This window comes from Camellia sinensis, chromosome 6, assembly GCF_055761805.1.
Source record: "Camellia sinensis isolate YWXY chromosome 6, ASM5576180v1, whole genome shotgun sequence".
Lineage (NCBI taxonomy): Eukaryota > Viridiplantae > Streptophyta > Magnoliopsida > Ericales > Theaceae > Camellia > Camellia sinensis.
The window spans coordinates 163,360,628-163,386,623 of NC_138966.1; the positions used below are offsets into that span (position 1 = coordinate 163,360,628).

The 25,996-nt window shown below is 34.8% G+C and overlaps 1 protein-coding gene and 1 long non-coding RNA gene across 2 annotated transcripts; both read left to right on the forward strand.

Annotated features, from left to right (window-relative positions):
- The first annotated feature begins 1,140 nt into the window (after positions 1 to 1,140).
- Positions 1,141 to 17,847, forward strand: LOC145793007 (uncharacterized). Its single transcript, XR_014333429.1, has 2 exons — positions 1,141 to 2,050; positions 17,524 to 17,847. It is a non-coding gene; the product is annotated as an uncharacterized LOC145793007 (long non-coding RNA).
- LOC114258917 (uncharacterized) lies at positions 4,412 to 8,250 on the forward strand. The gene is made up of 2 exons (XM_028198924.2): positions 4,412 to 7,185; positions 7,281 to 8,250. The coding sequence occupies exon 2, from the start codon at positions 7,687 to 7,689 to the stop codon at positions 8,113 to 8,115; it is 429 nt and encodes a 142-aa protein (XP_028054725.2). The 5' UTR covers positions 4,412 to 7,185; positions 7,281 to 7,686; the 3' UTR covers positions 8,116 to 8,250.
- Positions 17,848 to 25,996: the final 8,149 nt, after the last annotated feature.

A 25,996-nucleotide genomic window follows, 5' to 3' on the forward strand; every position in this document is an offset into this window, starting at 1 on the left:
AGTATATTTATTTAGGTGATACTATTTTTTATTTTTTTATAAAAAATTAAAAAATATATGTATTTAAATCATTCAAAACATTCCTTTCTTCACTCTTTTTGTGGTGCGGAGAGTGCCACGTCTCCCCACTTCTCCACACCACATATTTTTCTTCCTATCTCAATCTCACAGTTTCTCTCTGACGCGATTAAAGTTAATTCCTCTGCAGAGCTACACTAACAGTAAGAAAAATGATTTAGAGCACTAAAAGAAAAGTATTAAAGGAACATTAAATTGTCTTTTTCCTCCTTATGTTTTGTTTTTTTTCTCTTTTCTTTTTATTTTAATTTTATTTTAGACATGCCACGTCACTAGAGTTACTTTTAGTAATCTTCTTTTAGTGGTCTGTATCATAGTTGCTAACAGTAATAGTCACTATTTTTTGGACAAACTGTCAACGTGAGTAGTACTCAAATCAACTGCCATCTACGTTACTGCAACTAAAAAACATGCAAATTACTCTTTCTCCTCCTAAAGTTTCACTCAATATCTATTTTGATTTTTTAAATTTCATTTTTCTTATTTTAATTTTTCATATTTACAATCCTTTTCATTTTAGCTATTTAAATTTGATTTTTCTCATTTTGACCCTTAATGTTTGCAATCCTTCCCACTTACCCTTCATGTTTGTAATTCTTCTCACTTTACTTCTAAACTAATTTCTATCCAAAAAAACTAACAGAATATGTTATATCAGCTCCATGTATGATATAAAAAATTCACTAAAGATGCAAAAAATAAAAAATAAAAAACAAAAAAATTGATTTTTTTTTAGTCTTTAGTGATTTTTTTTTTAAAATTTATTCATAATCATTTTTACATTATAGATGCATCTAGATTAGATGCACCTAAGAAAATAAAAACAAATTTAACTAAAAAAATAAAAGAGTTCACTAAAGACGAAAAAAATGATAGTTAACTTTTCATTTTAGAATTGACAATACAGGCGTTTGAGTCAGTATATTTTCATTTTTTTGTTTTTAGTAAACTTTTTTTATTTTTTTAGTTAAATTTGTTTTTATTTTTTTAGATGCATCTAATCTAGATGCATCTATAATGTAATAATGTTTATGAATAATTTTTTTTTTTAAAAAAAAAAAAACTTCACTAAAGACTAAAAAAAATTTCAATTTTTTTATTTTCTATTTTTCATTTTTTGCATTTTTAGTGAATTTTTTACATCTCACATGAAACTGATGTGTTGATGATGTGGCAAATTTTGTTAGTTGTTTGGATGGAAGTTAGTCCTGAAGTAAAGTGGGAAGGATTGCAAACATGAAGGGCCAAAATGAAAAAAATTAAACTAAAAACGCTAAAGTGAGAAATGGGTGAAACTTCATGGGGGCAAAGTGTAATTTACTCACTAAAAAATCATTCTTATGGCTGTTGTTTGGTTTTTCTTTTCAAATTATGATTTTAATTAAAAAAATTTATTTTTTTTTAAAATTTATAATTAAACACGCAATTTAAAATTATTCAAAATTTAGTTCAAAATTTATTTTTAAAACTCATAACCAAACACATAATTCAAAACTCTTTTCAAAACTCAAAACCTCTTTCCAAAACTCTATTGTAAAAGAAAATTTCAAAATTTTTTTTTTTTTTATTTTGTTTTTTAAAATTGTTTTTCGAATCATGATTTGAGTGTGAAGGCGTGTTCTGAGTTATGAATTTGGAGTTGTGTTTTGAAAAGAGAAAAATTGTTTAGCTCTGAGTACAATTATTAAAACTCCCGTCCCCTGAGGTTTATATTTCCATAACAAATTGTCCCCTGAGATTTTTATTTCCGTACAGATTTCCCACTAATTTGTTATGCAAATTTGATCTTCAGTAAGTAATTTGTAATTTCTCAAACCTCATGAAAGAATCTGTATTTTCACCAAATCTCGAGGAGAGTGTTTGTAATTTGCCCTAAAAATAAACTTAACCGCCTCATTCTTGTTTCATAGCTTTCATGAATCAGATACAAGAAAGGGAAAGGAAAGAAAGAGCAAAAACATAATGAAAAAAGGTTTGTATTTCCTTATTCACTTTGTTCATTATTTGTAGTGAATAAAAAATAAATAATTATATTTTTATAATTATCAATATAAAAATATGCAAAAGTCAATTGATAAAATTTTAACTCCCAACTCATGTAAATTCTCAAAATAAAAAAAAAATGCTTTCAAATATTTTTTATTTTCAAAGGTTAATGATGATTTTATTTAAAATACAATTTTTATTTTTTTTAGTGAATCAAATATGAAAATAAACATTATGATGGAATAATCACTTTATTGCATTGCATTCTAGTGAATTGAACATAGTATAAGATGGTTGTGAAACATTTATCAGTATATCACACAACGTAAAAAATAAATTTAGAAAATTTAAAATCAAGTAGTTAAATAATATTAGGGTTGAGTTTCTCTTAAATTTAAATTTCAACCTGACCATTGTCATGTTTGGAATTGTAGGGCCTACCATGGATCCTGATATCGTTTCTTTGTAAGGTTTTTTTTCTGTATATCATTCATAAATAAATAAAAATTAAGTCAATTTAGATAATCGTAATCTCTTTATTTTGTCATTTAAAAAAAAAAATAGATTGTCTATTTTCAAAAACATACTTATACTTTTCTATAAACAGAACTCCACAAAATAAATGGTTTTGATAATGGAAATGAGACTTGTGGTGCTCCTAACGAGTCCAAACATAACAGTCAAATTTAAATTTGAACTTAAAGAGAAATTCAACCCATAATATTAATACTTTATTAAGGCGGGTAAATTATGAAACAACTTTTTTATAATGATAATTATAACAATATATAATTTTTATTTTTTTTATTCTTTACAGATAGGGGGTAATTACATCCCAATCCCAGTGATATTAGGAGAAAAAAAAAATCTATAAAAAAGTTTATAATTTTAATTATTAATATTTATAAAGTTTTGCACTAATTTGCGCTAATGTAATATTTCCCCTATAATAAATCACAAAATTCATAAATTGTGTGTTAATAAAACAATTTAAAAAAAAAAATAATGATGAACAATCAAAGTTATGTCATTTTACATTTTTTTCCTCCACACGTAGAACGCACAATTTTGTTAGTTTTGATTGATCATTAATTAAAAAGATAAGGGTTTGGGTCAAGGCTCTGGCTGAAAGATTTTAATCAATTTATTTTATTATTTAGGACTTCCAAATAAGTTCTTTAACAAATCTCTTCCATACGTGTTGTGTGAGTATGATAAGGTTAAGATTTGTGAAAAACAAAAAAAATCATTCAGTATGTTTGTATTTACAAAAGAAGGAATTTTGAGGGTTTTGGGAGTTTTTGTTTGAGTAATTTTTAACTAATCAGTTTGGATAATCATATATGTATGTGTATGTATCTGTGATATATGTATGCATTTTTATTTTTGACAAATTGATTTATGTTGTGTTTGGTTGGAGGATTTGAGAAAGAGTTTGAAAATAGAAAGAGAAAAAGTAGGTGAAATGTGAATAAAATATACCTAAATTTCACTTAATTTTATATGCCTTTTTCTTTTTTCTTTTTTCCAAATTCCCCAACCAAACACAGCGTTAGGGCTTGTGATAATCAGTTTGATTGTTTGGATAGTTTTTACAACGACAACGAAATTCAACCACCAATCTCCTTCGCCCTCCTTTGTCCTTTTGCGACCAACGATCACCGATCTTCTCTCGCTCTCTCTCCCCCATGTCTCATGACCACCATCCTCTGCATTGAAGATTGAAAGCCCAATCAGAGTTTAGAACAAAACAGAGCATAACAGAGTTTTCAAACTGTGAACTTTTCTATCATTGAATTATTATTGCTTACTGCCTATGAACACTTCAACACTCTTTCTAAAGTTCTATGTGTGGGTGTTGATTTTTGACCACACAACCAAATAGGGAACTCAGCTAGAGAGCACCGGCAGAATAGATTAAGCGCGAACAACCTGCGACAGAAGATAAGAATACCGTGGTGGTTCTTCCACCTGAGGGCACTTTGACGATCACGTCAGTAATCAAATATCTCTCAAAGATAGCTAAATGTGCTTAAACTCACAAAAGGGGACTTACCTTTGACCCTCGAGGGTGCCATGTTTTTATAGCCATTAGTGCCTAACTCCCCTAGAAGTCTTACTTCATGGGATTCTGGCACATAATGCTTCTCTTGGATTCCTAGCTAGACAGGGATAAACTCCCTAAGAACTTTATCCTTATCTAGATTAGAGCCCTCTTTCATCTAAGATTCTTTCCCCCTTATCTATTTATCTCGGATTTTGGTATCTCCGCAGATAATCTCGACAGTTCAACCAAGCCACATGGCGCGTCGGTTGACACTTCGGCGTTAGCTTAGCCATGTGCTGTCATTCACAAAATACGTCCCCACATTTGTCCCCTAGGTTCTATTACCTCGGCAACTTGAGGTAATGGAACCTACATCGTTTGTCCACGTAGCATGTCACAGAAATTCATTCTTCTTTTCGATCGAGATCATCTCGTCGGCTTCATAAATTTAGGATTTAGTTGTCCATCCTCCCAAGGATCAAGAACCAAGAACTTAATTCTTTAAACATATCAACTGAGATCGTTCCTCTAGCCAAGGTTACAGCCTCATTATCTTAAGAATTTCAAGAGTTCTAACTGTGCATGAGCTGTCATGCAGAGTCCGCTCAATCGTTTCCTCCACATGTCCCTTTTCTTGTTGGTTCGTACGTGACACGCGCTATTAGGGTGAGTCATTGCTGCCACGCTACCTGATAGGCGCGTCGTCCAAGGCATTTCCATTATGGTTTGTAGCCTTTTCGTATTTTTGACAAAAACTCTTTCTCTCTCTCTCTCTCTCTCTCTCTGCCTCTTCACTCTTGCAAAATTGATTTCTCTCTATGCTCAATTTTTCTCCCTCTAAACTTTCCTTCTTGAACCACCATTTTTCAAGCTCTCAAGCTCTGTAACTGCGCCATCCATTACTTCTAGCAAAGTATTCATTGGTCTATTCCAGTGATTGTCATCGCTTGATTCTGGTGATCATTACTCTGGCATCGTTTCCTCGCCTATATTCGGTGAGTTCCTAGTTTCTTTCTCTTTAATTTCAGTCTTCATTGTTTTCTCAATATGTTCTTTTGCCACATGTTGTCATCGTATCTATCGCTATTTTGAATATGTTTTCATAGCTATTCCTTGATTTCGGTGATCATTTTTATTCTGCAAATCAATATGTGTTCTTTAATCTGTTCTATGTTTTGTTACCATCCATTGTCTTGTCATGTGATTTTCACACACTTGCACACATCTATTCATTGTCTGTGAATTCGTATCTTTCCTCATTTCTTGACAATTGCTTTCTTGATTTTGAATCGCATTCCCTTTTTGGTCTTCTTGTTTTGTTTCTCAAATTCTTGCTTCTTGTTTCTGTAGTTCTAGGTCCTAAAAACCAAACACTTAGGAAAAACTGAAACAAATTCTCCTAAATCTTCAAAACCCTAGACCCAGTGCCTGTTTGGGGTTTGGCCGAGGTCTTCAATCCTATACCAAGTATTTTTTCTAAAACCTTGTACCCACTTCATCAAGCCAACATCATGGGAATGTTTAGGTAGAGAGTAGACACCCCTGCCAAACTAGAGAACTTCAGGCAAGAGTTCTCCATTCCAACCGACGTTCAGATCATGTTGGCTAGAGAGGAGGACTCTATTGTGCCTGTTAAGGATTCCATGCCATTCCCTGTTATGGCATTCATCGAGTGTGGACTTCAACTTCCCCTAGACATCCTCTTTAGGGAAATCCTTCACTACTACAAGCTTAACCCTATGCAACTAGCCATAAATTCCTATAGGGTTATTAATGGCATCATTGAGTTGGCACACTGAGAGAAGGCTAGGATAACACTTGCCGACATCCAATTCTATTACACCATGTGTGACCTTAAGTCTAAAAAAGGCTACATATATTACCTCAAGCCCAGATCAACTGCCTACAAAATCATAGCCGACCTTCCAGATTCAAACAAGGGTGCCGGAGGTGATTACTTGATCGTCTCGGCAACTGGGGGTTTGTGCCTGATGACGATCTTCATCTCTTCCCTTTGCACCAAGCAGTATTTAAAGAGGGTGATGGTAAGAACTGAGTCATCCTATAGTCATATTTCTGCTAAGACTTGCTAGTTCATTTATCTGTACTAATGCCTTCTTTTTGTTTCTCTTTTGCAGTTCTTCCTCAGCCAGCCAAGGACTTTCGTCAAACTTTTTCCCCAACAAGGGTTTGAAAAGGTTATTGGGTTTGCCACTTGAGAAGTGCACAGCCCTGCTGCTACTTAATTACGTGCCAACTTACAAGTTCGCTCTGCCCGACGTTCCCCGTCGAAGCAAGACTCCTTTCTCTGCAACAACTCCATCAGTTGTTTTATCACCAAGGCAAGACCAGGCCTCTTATTCTGATCCATTGGAACTACCATCCACCTATGCTCCTCAGTTTATCCCACCATCTCAGCACCAACGCCGACGTCGTGCCCTAGGGAACCCGCCAGCCGGTAGAACTAGGAGCCGCCGACGCCGAGATTTAAAGGCATCGGCGTACAATCCAGTAAACCCTCCTACTGCCTTACTAGTAATACACTTCAGTACCAAGGTCACCGTCGCTATTACCGCTGACGAAATGGGTCGTGCGAAGATTGTTCCCAACAACCTTCTTGCCGACATCCCTGGTGTGGTCGCAGTCCAATCCCCTCTCCTTTCCAGCCTCAATCCAAGCCCAAAGTCAAAAGGGTAAAAAGGGCTAAAGCCAAAGCCACTGTCACAGAGGTCGAGTTTGAAGACACTGTGCCGATCTCGAAGTTGGCTAAGATCGAGGAAAAATCATCAACCATCAGGAATAGGCCCACCGAGGTTTATCTATTCGACAAATCGCAATCCAAGAAGCCAAGGTCTGAAGAAGCAACACAGCCCGGTGTGTTCCACGCCAACAAACCTTGGACGCTGACGTTTATGGTCAGAGACCGACCTTTGTTGGCTGGGGACAGTGCCCTAGACGATGTGTAAATCGGTGCTGCTATTTCCACTACTATTCTTCTGTCGGCCGACATCAATTGAATGGCCGAGCTCACTAAGTATGAGAACTATGCCTTGATGATGCAACATTGTGTTCTGGTAAGCTTCTACGTACTTTGCTTCTTTTCGTTAAATTTCAATTTCGAGATTAGTGCTTGTACTTTGCCAAAAAATGTCTAATTTTCCACTTGCAGGCCATCCAGCCAGGTTACTCCTTTGCAGTAAAGACCGAGGCATTCAAAAAAGGGTTGACCGACAAGACGAATGAGGCAGCCAAGCTCCTTGCTACACTGAACCAGGCCGAAGGTCGCATCCGAAGCTTACTAGATCAGAACAAGGCTGCCTAACTGGCAAAAAGCAATGCCAAGGATCGTGTTGAGGCCGCTGAAAATATCGTCGTGGTTGTTCAGGCCTAGGCAAAAGAGGCAAAGGAAAAGGAGGCCGAGGCCCTGACCAAACTCCGAACAGTGCTCGCTATAAAAAAGGCCAAGCTCAAAGACTACAGATGAAAAGGCTTATGCAAAAGGGGTAGCTGACGTCCGTGACGCCTACATGAAGTAGGTCAACCATGCCTGTAATAAGGTTTACATCATTGGTTGGATGGCTGCGTTGAAGGAGTTGGCTATCCCCGACGACTCGCCTCTTACCGACGCTAGCCGACTTGCTCTTCCATTCCCGTCAACTCCAAGCCAATCTGAAGATGAAACTGAGGAAGAAGAAGAAGCCGAAGCCGATAAGGCTCAGGGTGTAGTTACCGAGGTTGAGGATGAAGCTCAAGTTGTTAGGGCTAAGTCCCCAACTCTAAATGAGCAAGTCCTAGACTTGACTCAGGACGACAAGGACCAGGTTCCCAAGGCCGTTTCTGAAGCCGAAGTCAAAACTGCCGAGAAGAGCTTGGATCAGACTCTTTTTGAAATTGATGCCAAGAATGTAGTGGAGAAGGAAGCAGCACTGCCAATTAAGGCCGACATACCGCCAACAGCCAAGGTTGGGCAGTCCGAGATCAATGCCACTACTGCTAGTACTTAGGATCTTCTCTTACTTTGAACTATTTTTAGTACTAACCTTTTTTGTTTTGAACAATTTCAAGTTTCAATTCGGTTAATGTGCCCTCGTTTGTATCTGACCAAGTAGTCTTTTGTGAATGCATGCTTCCTTTGTATGCTTATTGCTTGTATGTTTCTCCATATCGGGGTAGTACATATCGGATAAGAATAACATCGGAGTTATCCTTAGCTAGCCACCTCGGACCAATATCATCTCGATTTTAAACCTTGACCGTTTTTCTTGGCCAACACTTAGGCCAAGTTTGGGAAGTGTAAAAAAAGCTACAAAGCCAAAAAGTTACTCAAAAAGTTAAAAAGTTATCACTATTCACCAAAAGTCAAAAATTACAGCTGCACAACTCCCAATCCTAATTTTCCCCTACACACTAATTTATACAATTTTTTAATACACATTTTTCTATAAAAAGTCAAAAAGTTAACCCAAACATCCATATTTTTTCCCTCAACTTTTTAGTCCAAAAAGACAAAAAGTGCACTTATTTAGGACACCTCAAACAACCCCTTAAAAATATTTTATCAAAATATTTCTACAAGTGTGCTATTTCTTTTTGATTGAATCAGTCAACTTCATGTCTTCTATCAAGACTTTGCCTTTCCAATCTTTTCAAGCCTGACAACCCGTTTCTTTATTACCTCGGCTAACTTCAACTTGTAAATTGCTCTAAAATTTCAACAAGTGTCCAAGCCCGCTCTAACTTGTAAAATTTTTTGAGAAATTTTCAACAAGTGCTAAGCTCTTTGAGCTTATTTACCATTCATGCTCTCGGCCCCCTAATGTGAATCTAAGTGCCACTTAAGTTCACATTAAGTATGCGTCTATGGTCTGTTGTTGAGATTAGATTCAAACAAAGATTAGCCAAGGTGTTTCTACCTTGGTTTCTCTGTTAATCTACCTAGGGCAAACTTAGTTTAATTCTGCCGACCTGGCAAGCCTGATTTTATTCAACTTAGTTCAACTCTATCATATGCAAGTATAATTAAACTATGTCATATAATAAGTCTAAGCTACTCATCCACCTTAGTTCAACTCTATCATATGCAAGTATAATTCAACTCTGCCATATGATAAGTCTAAGCTACTTGTCATGTTTCAATCGGAAACATCGCCAACTTAGTTCAACTCTATCTTGTGATAAGTATAATTCAACTCTACCATATGATAAGTCTAAGTTACTTGACATGTTTAACGAACATCGTCATAAGACTATTTAGTCGTATCGCACAAATTTCAACAATAAATAGAAACAAAATCAGATGGTCTTTTATTAAAACTTCGGCTAATAATTACATAAGTCCTTGCCATCACTGTCCTCAAGCCGATATGCTCCGTTGCTGGCAACTGAGATAATTCGGTAAGGTCCCTCCCGGTTTGGGCCAAGTTTGCCTTCCTTGGGGTCCTTCTTATTGCCGACAACCTTCCTCAAGATGAGGTCCCCAACCTTAAATTCTCTTGGGTTGACCTTCTTGTTGTAAGCCCTAGCAAGTTACTGCTGGTATGCCCCCAACCTAATTGTTGCTCTCTCTCTTCTTTCTTCTATTAGGCCCAGATCTTGGGCCAAGAATGCTTCATTGGACCCATTTTCCACTCCCTAGGCTTTGACTCCAGGGATGTTGACCTCTAGTGGGATAATTGCTTCAGTGCCATAAGTCATGGAAAAAGGTGATTCCCCAGTACATCTCTTCGGAGTAGTCCAATATACCCACAGCACATTAGGCAATTCTTTCACCCATTTTCCCTTAGCTGCTTCTAGCCTTTTCTTGATTCCATCTAAGATGGTCTTGTTGGATACTTCTGCCTGACCATTACTCTGAGGAAAGCTGGGAGTAGAGTATAGTAGTTCTTGATTTGGTACTTTGTACAGCAGCTTTTGATTAGCTTACTGTCAAACTGAGTGCCATTGTCTGCTATAGTGGCCCTTGGGATCCTAAACCTAGAAATGATGTTCTTCCAGATGAAGTTCTTTATATCAACATCTCTTATCTTCGCAAGAAGTTCAGCTTCTGCCCATTTGGTAAAATAGTCAGTTGCCACAAGCAGGAACTTCCTTTATCCAGTTGCTTAGGGCAACTATCCAATAAGATCCATGCCCCACTGGGCAAACGGCCAAGGGCTTGATACTAGGTTCAAGTCTGCTGCTAGCTGATGTATTAGGGGTGCAAACCTTTGACATTTCTTGCATTTTCAGACATAAGCCTCAGCATCTTTCTACATATAGGGCCACCAATATCCTTGAGTTATGGCCATATGAGCAAGTGATTTGCCCCCAGCATGGCTTCCGCAAACTCTTTCATGTATTTCATATAAGAAGTCCTCAACCTGGGAGGGATGTACACATCTCAAAAGGGGCCCAGTGAAGGACCTCTTATAAAGATGGCCTTCTGCTGACAAGCAAAACCTGGCCGACTTCAATCTTGTCTTATGTGCCTCTCTTTTGTCTTTTGGCAGCTTGCCATCCTTAAGAAACATCACTATTGCATCCATCCAGCTTGGACTCATCTCTACACACATCGCCTCATGGGATCTCCAGTAACACAAGTAGGGTTATCATTATGATGACTCTTATAAAATAGGCTTTAATCCCATCCTCCTTGACGAACTACACACTTGCTCTTTTGTCAAACTTTTTGTTAACGGATCCGCAATATTTTCTTTAGATTTTATATAATCTATTGAGATTATTCCATTTGAGAGTAATTGTCTTACGGTATTATGTCGATGACGAATATGTCATGACTTACCATTATACATATGATTCTGTGCCCTACCTATTGCAGATTGATTATCACAATGAATGCAGATAACTAACACAGGTTTTGGCCACATTGGAATGTCTTCTAAGAAGTGACGAAGCCATTCTGCTTCTTCTCTTGCTTTGTCTAAAGCAATGAACTCAGATTTCATTGTGAATCATGCGATGCATGTTTGTTTTGTGGATTTCCAAGAAACAACAACGCCTTCTAGAGTAAAGATATATCCACTAGTGGATTTTGAATCTTTAGTATCCAATATCCAATTGGCATCGCAATAACCTTCGAGTACTGCTGGATATCGAGCAAAGCTCAAATCATGATCACGAGTAAATCTTAGATATCTAAGAACTCGAATGATCGCTTTCCAATAGTTTTCTCTGGGGTTACTAATGTACCTACTCAAATTACTAACAGCATAAGCTATATCAGGACGAGTACAATTTATTAGGTATATTAGGCTTCCAATGATTTGGAAGTATTTTAACTGAGATACTGCATCACCTTTATTTTTTGATAAATAAAGACTGATGTCTACAGGTGTTCTAACTACATTCATATCATCCTTGATAAATTTACCAAGAATTTTCTTAATATAATGTGATTGAGATAATGCATATCTATCAGATGTTCTAGTAATTTTGATTCCTAATATTACATCTGCAGCCCCAATATTTTTCATATCAAATTTTTTGTTCAGCATTTGCTTTGTTGATTTGATGATGTTTTGACTACATCCAATAATAAGCATGTCATCCACATAAACACAAACTATGACATATCCTTGGTTAGTGTGTTTAACATAGACACACTTGTCACATTCGTTTATCTTAAACCCATTAGTAAGCATAGCATGATCAAATTTTTCATGCCATTGCTTAGGTGCTTGTTTTAATCCATAAAGAGATTTTACAAGTAAACAAACTTTCTTTTCTTGCCTTGACACTACAACCCTTTTAGGTTGCTCCATATAGATCTTTTCAATTAGATCACCATTTAAGAAAGTTGTCTTAACATCCATTTGATGTATTTTTAAATTATACAACGCTGCTATAGCAATAAGCATGCGAATAGATGTTATTCTTGTCACAGGGGAATATATGTAAAAATAGTCCAGACCTTCCTTTTGTCTATAACCTTTTACCACAAGTCTTGCTTTATACTTTTCTATTGAACCATCTACGTTCATTTTTCTCTTGAATATCCATTTATATCCAAGAGGTTTAGATCCAGGTGGAAGATCCACCAATTCCCAAGTATGATTTTGCCTCTTTCCACAAAGGTGGTTCAGGACCCGTCATTGCTTCCTTAAAGCTTTGAGGTTTATTTTCTAACAAGTATGTCAGAAAATCTGGATCAAAGGATTTTGATTTTCTTGCTCTCTTACTTTGTCTTAGTTCATCATCAGTTGACTCTTGTTGGTCGAAGACCATTACTAGCCTCTTGTGTTTGATTGTCATTAGTCTCTTGACTTTGTATTCAATCATAAGTTCTTTTCTATGGACTTAATTTTTGTCCTTTCTTGTAAGGAAAGACATGTTCAAAAAATATAGCATTCCTTGACTCCATAATAGTGTTCACATTTATATCAGGTATTTCTAATTTATAAGTCAGAAACAGATATGCACTACTATTCTAAGCACAACCAATAAACACACAATCAAAAGGTTATGAAATACTTACTACTATTCTAAGTAAGTATACATAACAATATCTTGTGCAATCATCGATAAATGTTATGAAATACTTCTTACCTCCTCTAGTTTGAACAAATTTAAGATCACATACATCAGTATAAATTAATCCTAAAGGTTCGGTTTTTCTTTCAACTGACTTAAATGGAGCCTTAGTTAATTTTGCTTCTACACAAATCTCACATTTGTGATCAGCATCAATTTCAAACTTTGGTATATAATCCAAACCAATTAATCTATGCAAAGCATCAAAATTTACATGTCCTAATCTACCATACCATAAATTCAACTCAAGAATATAAGCAAAAGATGTGTTATTCTTATTAATAGTAAGTTTTGGTACAACCATCATTACATTGAACTTGAAGAGACCATCCCTCATGTATCCCTTACCAACATACATACCACTCTTTGTTAATACAAATTTATCAGACTCAAATACAAGCCTAAAACCATTTTTACTTAATAAAAAACCAGAAACTAAATTCTCTCGGATGTCTGGTATATGCAGTATGTTGTTGAGGGTCAATTCCTTCTCTGATGCCATCTTCAAGATCACCTTTCCTTGTCTAGCCACAGTAGAAGTAGAAGAATTCCCATGAAAAGTTGTTTACCATTTGCAGCCTTATTGTAAGTTATGAACATCTTTTTGTCCGCACAAACGTGATGAGTTTCCCCAATATCAACCCACTATTCCTTGGGATTTCTAACCAAAGTAGCCTCAGACGCCACAGCAGAGAGATTAATGCCATTTACCCCGTTAGAGATGTAATCTAATTCTGTCACATTGGCTTGATTGGTGGTCTTCTTGCTTGTACTTCCGTGATCCTTCTTAGGGCGGCGACAGTCAGAAGCTCGATATCCAATTTTGCTACAATTATAGCATTTTCTTTTGAACTTCTTATTGCCATTGGTGTCGCCTTGCGTAGGACCATCTCTAGTACACTTCCTCTTTTTGTTATATAGTTTGTGCACTTGTTCAACCACATTAGCCTTCGACTCAATGGAATTTTTACCATTCCTCTTTTTAGCCTTTCGGTTATCTTCCTCAATTCTTAGTCTTACAATCAATTCATCCATGGTCATCTCCTTGCGTTTATGTTTTAAATAATTTTTGAAATCTTTCCAAGCTGATGGTAACTTTTCCACTAAAGCAGCGACTTGGAAAGAGTAGCTAAGAGGCATACCTTCAGAATGACTATCATGCAAAATTATTTAAAAATTTCGAACTTGAGAAATTACCGTTTGGGGGAGTTTACCATAACGAAGTCTAGAAATTTATCGACAATAAATTTCTTTGTGCCGACATCCTTTGTCTTGTATTTTTTTCTTCAAAGAATCTCACAATTCTTTTGCTGTTTTCAGAGGGCTGTAAACATTATGCAGCATGTTCTCAACGCTATTAAGGATGTAGTTTCTGCACAGGAAATCATAATGTTTCCAAGCATCTATAACGGCAACAACTTGCCGATCACTTTCATCCTCTCTAAGTACTAGAGCCTTTTCACGAAGAAACAGGGCCAAATTTAGAGCTATAAGATAGAACAACACTTTCTGTTGCCATCTCTTAAACTCAATGCCATTAAATTTTTTTCAGTTTTTCTCCATGATTTATCAGAACTATGGTTCTGGATAGAGACTGGAGTCGTTGTAACAATCGTATTTGGAGTACTAGTTTTAGCAGCCATAATATCTGATTACAAAAATAAAAATAAAAAAAAAACAAAACACAAATTAATTTTCTAGTTACTAAAACTAGAAAATAAATTATAACACAAAATAATTTTATTTTCCTTGTTACTAAAATTAGAAAAATAAAATTTCACAATAATTTTCTATAACACAAATTAATATTCTGCAATTGTTAATGACACCAGTATATTCCTACTGGTTATCAAAGAAAATAAACAGTATATTACTACTATTTATCAAATAGTATATTACTACTATTTGTATTTTCCAACCAGAATATCCCTTTGTGAAATCACAGAAAATTAAATACAATGAAGGCAAAAAAAAAAAAAAAAGAATCTATCTTAAGATTGTTGGACAATCTTCACCGTATTTAAAAATAAATTCTGTTTGGGTACTTAACAACAAATGGAATACAGAAGAAATAAAGAAAAGAAGAAAGTTTGTTTGATTATAAAAATCAAAACATAAAATAAAATAAAATAAAATAAATAGATTTTTATTTTGTTACAAAAATAAAATCAAAATCTGAAACAAAAAAATTAATAAAACATAAAAGTAAATTAATTGCTTACCAAATTAATTTCTTAAACAAATTTTTGATCAAATACAGTGTTTAACACTGTGTCCTTAAGACAAATTCGTCCTCTCCAGAGTGCTTTCAGATTGTGGACGTCTATCTCTCAAGATAAAATGATCAACAACAAACAATAGTAGCACTACAAATTGTTTGCACAACAAACACACTTTGTGTTTATACTATTTCTCACAAGAAAACAATGCAGCAAAATGTAGAGAGAGCAAGCAGAGTTAGGGACAAAATTGGAGTAAAAACCAAATGAGTGACTGGTCTTATTTATAGATGATTTCATGGCTATACAAATTTGAATGAACAGGTGTAAAACCTGTTCGGCTTGAATGAACAGGTAATGTGGCTGTTGGGTTTAAATTCAAATATATATGAATCTGTTCGGGTGGCGAAAAAATTATAATTTAATTTTTTAGAAAAATAAAATTCCAATGTTTTTGGCCGGACAAGCCCAACCCAACCACACACCTATGCCGAAGCCTAGCCCGACCGACCGGACAGGACAGTGGTGCGTGTTTATTTTGGATCCAATGGATGTAGCCCATAACCTCTCTCTCTACAAAACTTGGGTGCCCCTTGGGGCTACCCCAAGTTCCAAACTCAAGCCTTATAAACCCACTCAAAGTATGCCCACCAAATCAATGTAGGACAAGCTTTAAACCACACCTTCAAGAAATTTTCACCAAAATTCTATTTTCCTGAAGCTCACTTTGGCTTCAATTTTCCATTCACCCGATAATGGTTTTGAGCAACCAAATATACCACGTGAATCACAACGCGACATAGAACACGTTACCACTTCGATATGTCAACTTTGGTGTATGGATCCCACCTAAAAAAATAGACTAAAGTTAAGGAAAAATCATATTTTCTAAAACCATTTCTAAGAGTGCCATGCCTAACTATACTAAAAATAGTGTGTGGAACATGAAACACCACAATTTGGAATCGCAACGAAACAATGTTTTAAATAGAAAATGTTTTTCATTAAAAGAAACAGAGGTTTATTTGGAGATTCAGATATGTTTTCATTTTCTAAGAAAAACAAAAGTCTGACCCATTATTCAAATCTAAAGAAGCAGTTATTGAGAGCATGATATCATGTGAATTTTAAACAAATCATTCTGGAGAGAAAAGCTTTCAGGCTACCTGTGGAAACCTCCTCCTCCTTCCTCTTTTCATTAAAGTTAATTCAGACTTTGCTTTTAACTCCAACTGTGAATTTTTTTTGTTTGTGTGTGTGTGTGTGTTAGGGGGGGGGGGGGTTGTTGGATATTAATTGCAATAAGGGATGACAGAGGAAGAAGATAAATAATAAAAATTAATAGGAACACCCAACATAGTTTGTGAATATAAAAAAAAAAATAGTGGCAATTAAACATAAATTAAAAGGATTTCTTACCCAATGCACACTTGCAAATATATAGTTGGTAACTAATATATAGTTTATGATTATGATCAATTTCAAGCTTTGGTATATAACCCAAACCAATTAATCTACGCAAAGTATCAAAATTTACATGTCCTAATCTACCATACCATAAATTCGACTCAAGAATATAAGCAAAAGATGTGTTATTCTTATTAATAGTAAGTTTTGGTACAACCATCATTACATTGAACTTGAAGAGACCATCACTCATGTATCCCTTACCAACTTACATACCACTCTTTGTTAATAAAAATTTATCAGACTCAAATACAAATTTATCAGACTCAAATACAAGCCTAAAACCATTTTTACTTAACAAAAAATCAGAAACTAAATTCTCTCAGATGTCTGGTACATGCAGTATGTTGTTGAGGGTCAATTCCTTCCCTAATGTCATGTTCAAGATCACCTTTCCTTGTCTAGCCACAGTAGAAGTAGAAGAATTCCCATGAAAAGTTATTTACCATTTGTAGCCTTATTGTAAGTTATGAACATCTTTTTGTCTGCACAAACGTGATGAGTTTCCCCAGTATCAACCCACCATTCCTTGGGATTTCTAACCAAAGTAGCCTCAGACACCACAGCAGAGAGGTTAATGTCATTTACCCCGTTAGAGATATAATCTAATTATGTCACATTGGCTTGATTGGTGGTCTTCTTGCTTGTACTTCCGCAATCCTTCTTAGGGCGGCGACAGTCAGAAGCTCAATATCCAGTCTTGCCACAGTTATAGCATTTTCTTTTGAACTTCTTATTGTCATTGGTGTCGCCTTGCTTAGGACCATTTCTAGTAAACTTCCTCTTTTTGTTATATAATTTGTACACTTGTTCAACCACATTAGCCTTGGACTCAATGGGATTTTTACCTTTCCTCTTTTTAGCCTTTCGGTTATCTTCCTCAATTCTTAGTCTTACAATCAATTCATCCGTGGTCATCTCCTTGCGTTTATGTTTTAAATAATTTTTGAAATCTTTCTAAGCTGGTGGTAACTTTTCTACTAAAGTAGCGACTTGGAAAGAGTCGCTAAGAGACATACCTTCAGAATGAATATCATACAAAATTATTTGAAAATTTTGAACTTGAGAAATTACCGTTTGGGGGAGTCTACCATAACGAAGTCTAGAAATTTACCGACAAGAAATTTCTTTGTGCCGGCATCCTTTGTCTTGTATTTTTTTCTCCAAAGAATCTCACAATTCTTTGGCTGTTTTCAGAGGACTGTAAACATTATACAACATGTTGTCAAGGCCATTAAGGATGTAGTTTCTGCACAGGGAATCAGAATGTTTCCTAGCATCTACAGCGGCAACAACTTGCCGATCACTTTCATCCTCTCAAAGTACTAGAGCCTCTTCACGAAGAAACCGGGCCAAATTTAGAGTTATAAGATAGAACAACATTTTCTGCTGTCATCTCTTAAACTCAGTGCCATTAATTTTTTTTCAATTTTTCTCCATGATTATCAGAACTTGAACTTGGTTCTGGATATGGACCGGAGTCGTTGTAAAGATCGTATTTGGAGTATTACTTTTAGCAGCCATAATATCTGATTACAAAAATAAAGAATAAAAAACAACACACAAATTAATTTTCTAGTTACTAAAACCAGAAAATAAATTAAAACACAAAATAATTTTATTTTCCTTGTTACTAAAACTAGAAAAATAAAATATCACAATAATTTTCTGTAACACAAATTAATATTCTGCAATTGTTAATGGCACCAGTATATTACTACTAGTTATCAAAGAAAATAAACAGTATATTACTACTATTTATCAAACAGTATATTACTACTATTTGTATTTTCCAACCAGAATATCATTTTGTGAAATCACAGAAAATTAAATACAATGAAGACACAAAAAAAAAAAAAGAATCTGTCTTAAGATTGTTGGACAATCTTCATTGTATTTAAAAATAAATTATGTTTGTGTATTTAACAACAAACGGAATACAGAAGAATTAAAGAAAAGAATAAAGTTTGTTTGATTATAAAAATCAAAGCATAAAACAAAATAAAATAGATTTTTATTTTGTTAAAAAAGTAAAATCAAAATCTAAAACAAAAAAATTAATAAAACAGAAAAGTAAATTAATTGCTTACCAAATTAATTTCTTGAACAAATTTTTGATCAAGTTCAGTGTTTAATATTGTGTCCTTAAGACAAATTTGTCCTCTCCAGGGTGCTTTCAGATTGTGGACGTCTATCTCTCAGGATAAAATGATCAACAACAAACAATAGTAGCACTACAAATTGTTTGCACAACAAACACACTTTGTGTTTATACTATTTCTCACAAGAAAACAATGCAACAAAATGTAGAGAGAGCAGGCAGAGTTAGGGACAAAATTGGAGTAAAAACCAAATGAGAGACTGGTCTTATTTATAAATGATTTCATGGCTGTACAGATTTGAATGAACAGGTGTAAAACATGTTCGGTTTGAATGAATAGGTAATGTGGCTGTTGGGTTTAAATATATATGAATCTGTTCGGGTGGCGAAAAAATTAGAATTTAATTTTTTAGAAAAATAAAAGTCCAATGTTTTTGGCTAGACAAGCCCAACCCAACAACACACCTACGCCGAAGCCTAGCATGACCGACCGGACGGGCGGCGGCGCGTGTTTATTTTGGGTCCAATGGGTCTAGCCCATAACCTTCCTCTCTACAAAACTTGGGTGCCCTGTGGGGCTACCCCAAGTTCCAAACTCAAGCCTTATAAACCAACTCAAAGTATGCCCACTAAATCAATGTGGGACAAGCTTTAAACCACACCTTTAAGAAATTTTCACCAAAATTCTATTTTCATGAAGCTCACTTTGACTTCAATTTTTCATTCATCCGATAATGGTTTTGAGCAACCAAATATACCATGTGAATCACAACGCGACATAGAACGCGTTACCACCTAAATATGTCAACTTTGGCGTATGGATCCCACCTAAAAAAATAGACTAAAGTTAAGGAAAAATCATATTTTCTAAAACCATTTCTAAGAGTGCCCTGCCTAACTATACTAAAAATAGTGTGTGGAACATCAAAGACTACAATTTGGAATCGAAACGAAACAATGTTTTAAATAGAAAATGTTTTTCGTTGAAAGAAACAGAGGTTCATTTGGAAATTCAGATATGTTTCCATTTTTTAAGAAAAACGAAAGTCTGACCCATTATTCAAATCTAAAGAAGCAGTTATTGAGAGCATGATATCATGCGAATTTTAAACAAATCATTCTGGAGAGCAAAGCTTTCAGGCTACTTGTGGAAACCTCTTCCTCCTCCCTCTTTTCATTAAAGTCAATTCAGACTTTGCTTTTAACTCCAACTGTGAATTTTTTTTGTTTGTGTGTGTGTGTGTGTGTGTGTTGGGGGGGGGGGGGGGTTGGGTATTAATCGCAATAAGGGATGACAGAGGAAGAAGATATATAATAAAAACTAATAGGAACACTCAACATAGTTTGTGAATAAAAAAAAAATAGTGGCAATAAAACATAAATTAAAAGGATTTCTTACGCAATGCACACTTGCAAATATATAGTTGGTAACTAATTACTGATTTACCTTTAAATTCTCATGTTGAAGATAGTTGGACTTACCAAATTGGTTATGGTTATTTTCATATTTTAGGCTAAGAAGTCATTTCCTTCTTATCACTTCAAGTTGTTAAATAAAAAAATGGGACTAGTTTTGTGGTATTATCTAATTGTTATGCATGAAACCACGAATGAGCAATGGTAACAATGAAACAAAAAGAAAAAAATATTTAAAAAAAACTTCACACTTTTTTGAATTTAAAAAAGTAACTTTTGAAATTTCACATTTTTTTAATTTCATAAAGTTTCTTAATTGATTTTTTTTTAAATTTAAATTTCTAAAAGTGTGAAATTTTACATATTTGAATTGTAAAAAAATAAAGATAATTTTCACACTTGTTATGAATAGGAATAATGTGAATTTTTTTTAAAAAAATGAGAATATTCACACCAACTTTTATATTTAAAAGTTCACAATATTTTATTTACGCTGTGTTTGGTTGGAAAGTTTGAAAAGGGAAAAGAAAAAAGAAAGGGAAAGGGAAAGGAAAAAGGTAAATGAAATGTAAATAAAATATACTTACATTTTATCTAGTTTCACACACATTTTCTCTTTTTCTTTCTAAATCCCTTCCCAAATCCCCAACTAAATACAACATTAGGAAAAATTAGTGAAACATCACTCTCAAACTTTGTGTAATAGGAGAGGTCCAAGATGTTTTTTTTATTAGTTAAAGTCTCTCGATGAAAATTTCTTTGTAATCATACCAAATAAGTTTCTTTGTGAAAATTGAAATTTCTATGTGTTGGGTTGAAATTTCTTTGAGTTGGGTGAAAGTTCTCTAAGTTAAATTTTTTTTGTAAAAATATTAAGGCACCTTAACTATTATAAAAATATTGTATATCATTTATCTTATATAATTTTAATATCAGAAACCTTTTAAAAAATTATCCTTTTATTTATTGAAAGTGTGAATATTCACATTTATAATTATTATATTCTTTGAAAATTCACACTAAAGAGATTCACATATTAACTATGGTGTTTTTTTTATTGGAACAATCTTCTATATAAATAAAATAATTTGAAACAATTCAAACAAAATAAAATAAAACTTACAGTATTTATTTTGTAGAACCGAATAAATAATTTAAAGACCAAGTCGAGTGTGTGACACTCTGTCCTTAAGACAGATTCGCCCCGCTACGGTGCTTATAGTTGAGTGGCGTCTATCTCCCAGGATACAATGATCTTCACAAAATTATTGTAGCACACCAAACAAAATTGTACGGCGAACCAAACCTTATGTTCTATACTCTCTTTAATTTAATCTAAAACTAATATATGAAGAATAAATGCACTAGAACAAAATGGACAGTAAAGAGACAAATATTCAGACTGATTTTCGGATTGGAAAAAATGCTGGACAGTGCTGGTATATATAGAGTCGAACAGGTGCAGAATTTTGAACTAAACAGATGCCTTATTTGAAATGAACAGGTATACTTCAAAATTCAAATAGATTTAATCTGTTTGAACAGATTTAACTGCTAGACAGTTAAACCCGGAACTGCTGGGCAGTTTTCTGGAAGTTAAAAAACTGAAAAATAGTTTTAATCTGTTGAGGAAATTCGGACAGAAGTTGGACAAAAATTGGAATTCAAATTTGAATTAAATTCCCGCAATATTTTTTGAAAAAATTCAAATGAATTTCGTCCAAAAAATTAATACAAGAACCGACCCAACCCACAACCCACACCCACGCCCAGCCGGACGGCGGCGGCGGCGGCACGCGCATGTGTGGTGGTTTGGGCTAAGGTTCACTTTGTCCATAACTCCTCCCTTCTACAAACTTGGGGTGCCCTTGGGGCCCAACCCAAGTATTGTAGGCCAGAGCTTATAAACTCAACAAAACTCTCTTAAAGTTTCAATGTGGGATAAACCTCACAAGGAAACCCACATTACAAACTTTAAATGTTCATTTCACGAACCCGAAAACGACGTTATGTTCCCATTTACTCATAAATGGTTTTGACGAACCGTTTTAACCGTGTGACTTGCCACGTGGCAAGGAACACTTCGCTTCTTCGGACCCGCCCCAAAAGACGTTCGGGACCCACTCAATTTTGGGCTCAAAGTCGGCCCAAAATATGTATATATAAACCAATTTTTCCAACAATCCCCCACATGAATGGAATTTGACGGAGAGAAAATGCAACAACATGATCTAAATACAGAGAGTACAAAAATTGGAAATATCCTGCAAAGGATAGGTAACTTTTGGCTTTGAACCTTCCCTTGTGAGACACTATCGGATTTACTAGCTAACCAGTGAACATGATGTCTTGAACTGTTCAGCCGTTTGTGTAAACCAAGACAATAGAACTCACACAGTATATTTCCAAACACAGTTTAGTTCTCACTATTATGTTCATTTTGGCCCTGAACAACCTGGTCTTTCATGAGTGTTCTAGAGAATTGTAGCCCTTCACAAATCTCATAGAACCGACCCAGTTCACACTCACTTAAGTGATTCTTATGAAGAGTATCCTGCTATACTCTACTAGGTTTACCTAGATATAAGAATCATTAAAATTTTACTTAACCTAAAACGCTGCAGTCATCACTATTTCATCATAGAAATGGGTAGGAGTTTAACTCCCCAGTGATCCTTCTGAGTCATACACAACTCGGTTGTCCCTTTGAACCAAGATCTTGGGATCTCCAGTCAACTAGGTTGGGTTGCCGTTGTGGTAACTCTTATTTAATAGGCTTAAGTCCCATTCCCCTCGATGAATTCTCAACTAACTCTCTTGCTAACCCTTTGGTTAGTGGATCCGCTATGTTGTCTTTAGACTTCACATATTCAATGGAAATAATTCCATTAGAGAGTAGTTGTCTTACGGTATTATGTCGACGATGAATGTGTCTAGACTTACCGTTATACATATGACTTTGTGCTCTACCTATTGCTGATTGACTATCGCAATGTATGCATATAGCAGGCACCGGTTTTGGCCAAATTGGAATATCTTGCAGGAAGTAGCGAAGCCATTCTGCCTCTTTCCATGCTTTGTCTAAAGCTATGAATTATGATTCCATAGTAGACCTAGCAATGCAAGTCTGTTTGGAAGATATCCAAGATATAGCCGCCCCACCAAGAGTAAAGACATACCCACTAGTAGATTTTGAGTCTCTTGTATCCGATATCCAATTTGCATCACGGTATCCGTCAAGTACTGCTGGATATCTAGTATAATTCAGCCCAATATTACGAGTAAATCGGAGATACCTTAGAACCCTTATAATAGCTTTCCAGTGTTCTATTCCCGGATTACTCGTATATCTACTTAATTTGCTTACTGCATAAGCTATATCTGGGCGAGTGCAGTTCATCAAGTACATTAAGCTTCCAATAATTTGAGCATACTCTAATTGAGAAATACTTTCCTGTATATTCTTAGAAAGATACAAATTAACATCTACAGGTGTTCTAGCAAGATAATCATCATCTTTGCTGAATTTGTCAAGTATTTTCTCAATGTAATGAGATTGTGACAAAGCATATCCTTCTGATGTTTTGGTAATTTTCATACCAAGAATTACATCAGCAATGCCCATGTCCTTCATGTCAAAATGTTTATTCAACATTTTCTTGGTAGTTTTAATCATGTCATTATTACTATCTATGATGAGCATATCATTTACATAAAGACATACAGTGACATAACCTTTGTCTGTGTTTTTAATATAAACACATTTGTCACACTCATTAATTTTAAATCCATTTGACATCATTGCCTTGTCAAATTTCTCATGCCATTGCTTTGGCACTTGTTTTAAACCATATAATGATTTAACCAATTTACACACTTTCTTTTCTTTCCCTGGAACAGAAAACCCTTCTGGTTGTTCCATGTAAATTTCTTCCTCTAACTCACCATTTAAGAAAGCGGTTTTCACATCCATTTGATGAATTTCTAGATTGTATAGAGATGCAATGGCAATTAGCATTCTAATGGATGTTATTCTAGTAACCGGTGAGTATGTGTCAAAGTAATCAAGATCTTCTTTTTGTCTAAAATCTTTGACCACAAGTCTTGCCTTGTATTTGTCAATTGATCCATCTGCTTTCATTTTCCTTTTGAAAATTCACTTGTACCCAAGAGGTTTACAACCCGGTGGCAAGTCCACTAATTCCCAAGTGTTATTTTGCAAGATGGATTCAACTTCACTAATGACAGCTTCTTTCCATAAAGGAGCTTCAGGACTGGACATAGCCTCTTTAAAAGTTAAAGGTTCATTTTCTAACAAATATGTTAGAAAATCTAGACCAAAAGATTTTGAGGTTCTAGCACGTTTACTACGCCTAAGTTCCTCTTTCTCATTTTGATCTAACTCTTGTTCTTGATCATGTTCTTGATCCTAACTAGTAATAGCATTATGAGATCTTTTATTGTTACTAGTCTCTTGTCCAGTCTTATTTGGAAATACATGTTCAAATAAAGATGCATTCCAAGATTCAATAATAGTATTTACATGCATTTCGGAATGTTCTGATTTATGAATCAAAAACCGATATGTACTACTATTCTTAGCATAACCAATGAAAATGCAATCAATGGTCTTAGGACCTATCTTAGTCTTTTTAAGATTAGAAATAGCCACTTTAGCCAAACACCCCCACACTTTTAAGTATTTGTAGGATGGTACTCTACCATGCCACATTTCATAAGGTGTTTGATTCACTTTCTTTCGGGGTACTTTATTTAAAATATAATTAGCATAAAGTATTGCTTCCCCCCCACAAGTTCTGAGATAATCCAGAACTTATTAACATGACATTCATAATTTCTTTTAAAGTCCTATTTTTCTTTTCAGCAATTCCATTTTGCTGAGGTGAGTAAAGAGCAGTGGTTTGATGAATTATTCCATGTTCTTTACAAAATTCACCAAAAGGTGATTCATATTCACCACCTCTATCACTTCTAATTTTCTTGATTTTCTTACCAAGTTGATTTTCAACTTCATTCTTATATTGAATGAAAGTTTCCAAAGCTTCATCCTTGGTTCGAATTAAATAAACATAACTATATCTAGTATAGTCATCTATAAAAGTGATAAAATACTTTTTTCCACCTCTAGTTTGAATTGATTTAAAATTACAAATGTCACTATGAACTAATTCAAGTGGTTCTGTACTTCTTTCAATTGAATGAAAATGAGTTTTAGATAATTTTGCCTCTAACACAAATTTCACATTTATGATTTGAATCAATGTCAAATTTAGGTAAACATTCCATATTAATTAATCTATGCAAAGATCTATAATTAACATGTCCTAGTCTACCATGCCATTAATTTGAAGATTTAAGCAAGTAAGAAGAAGATGAATTATTATTAATAACTGAGGGTACAATGGTCATTACATTTAACTTGAAAAGGTCATCAGACATGTAACTTTTTCCTACATACATCCCATTCTTAGTAAGTACAAATTTATCACTCTCAAATACTAGCCTAAACCCATTCTTACTCAACAGAGATCTGGAAACAAGATTCTTGCGAATGTCCGGTACATGCAGCACATTGTTGAGAGTGAGTTCCTTTCCAGATGTCATCTTGAGAACAATCTTCCATTGTCCTTCAACTTTGGAAGTTGAGGAGTTGTCCATAAAAAGTTGTTCACCATTGTCCACTGTAGAATAAGATGTGAACATCTTTTTGTCGGCACAGATATGGCGCGTAGCACCAGTGTCCACCCACCATTCTTTAGGATTTGCGACAAGATTTGCCTCAGAAACAACTGCAGAAAGATTGATATCATCTACACTATTGGAAATATTGTCCACTTCAGTCATGTGGGCTTAAGCAGGCTTTTTACTTGTTCTTCTTTTACTTTTGCCTTTGCTACAGCAATCTTTGGCCCGATATCCCTCTTTGTCACAGATGTAACATTTTCCATTAAACTTGTACTTTTTATTTTCTCCCCATTTAGAGCCTTGTGATAAACTTTCTCTAGAAGACTATTGTTTCTTGGTTTTTGAAGCACGTTCCACCACATTTGCCTTAGACTCTATAGGATGCTTACCAGCCTGCTTTTCAGAATTGTGGTTCTCCTCCTCAATCCTCAAATGCACAATTAATTC

Excerpts from the sequence above, each read along its gene's own strand:
- LOC114258917 (XM_028198924.2), top strand. The coding sequence starts at position 7,687 with ATGGCTGCGTTGAAGGAGTTGGCTATCCCCGACGACTCGCCTCTTACC.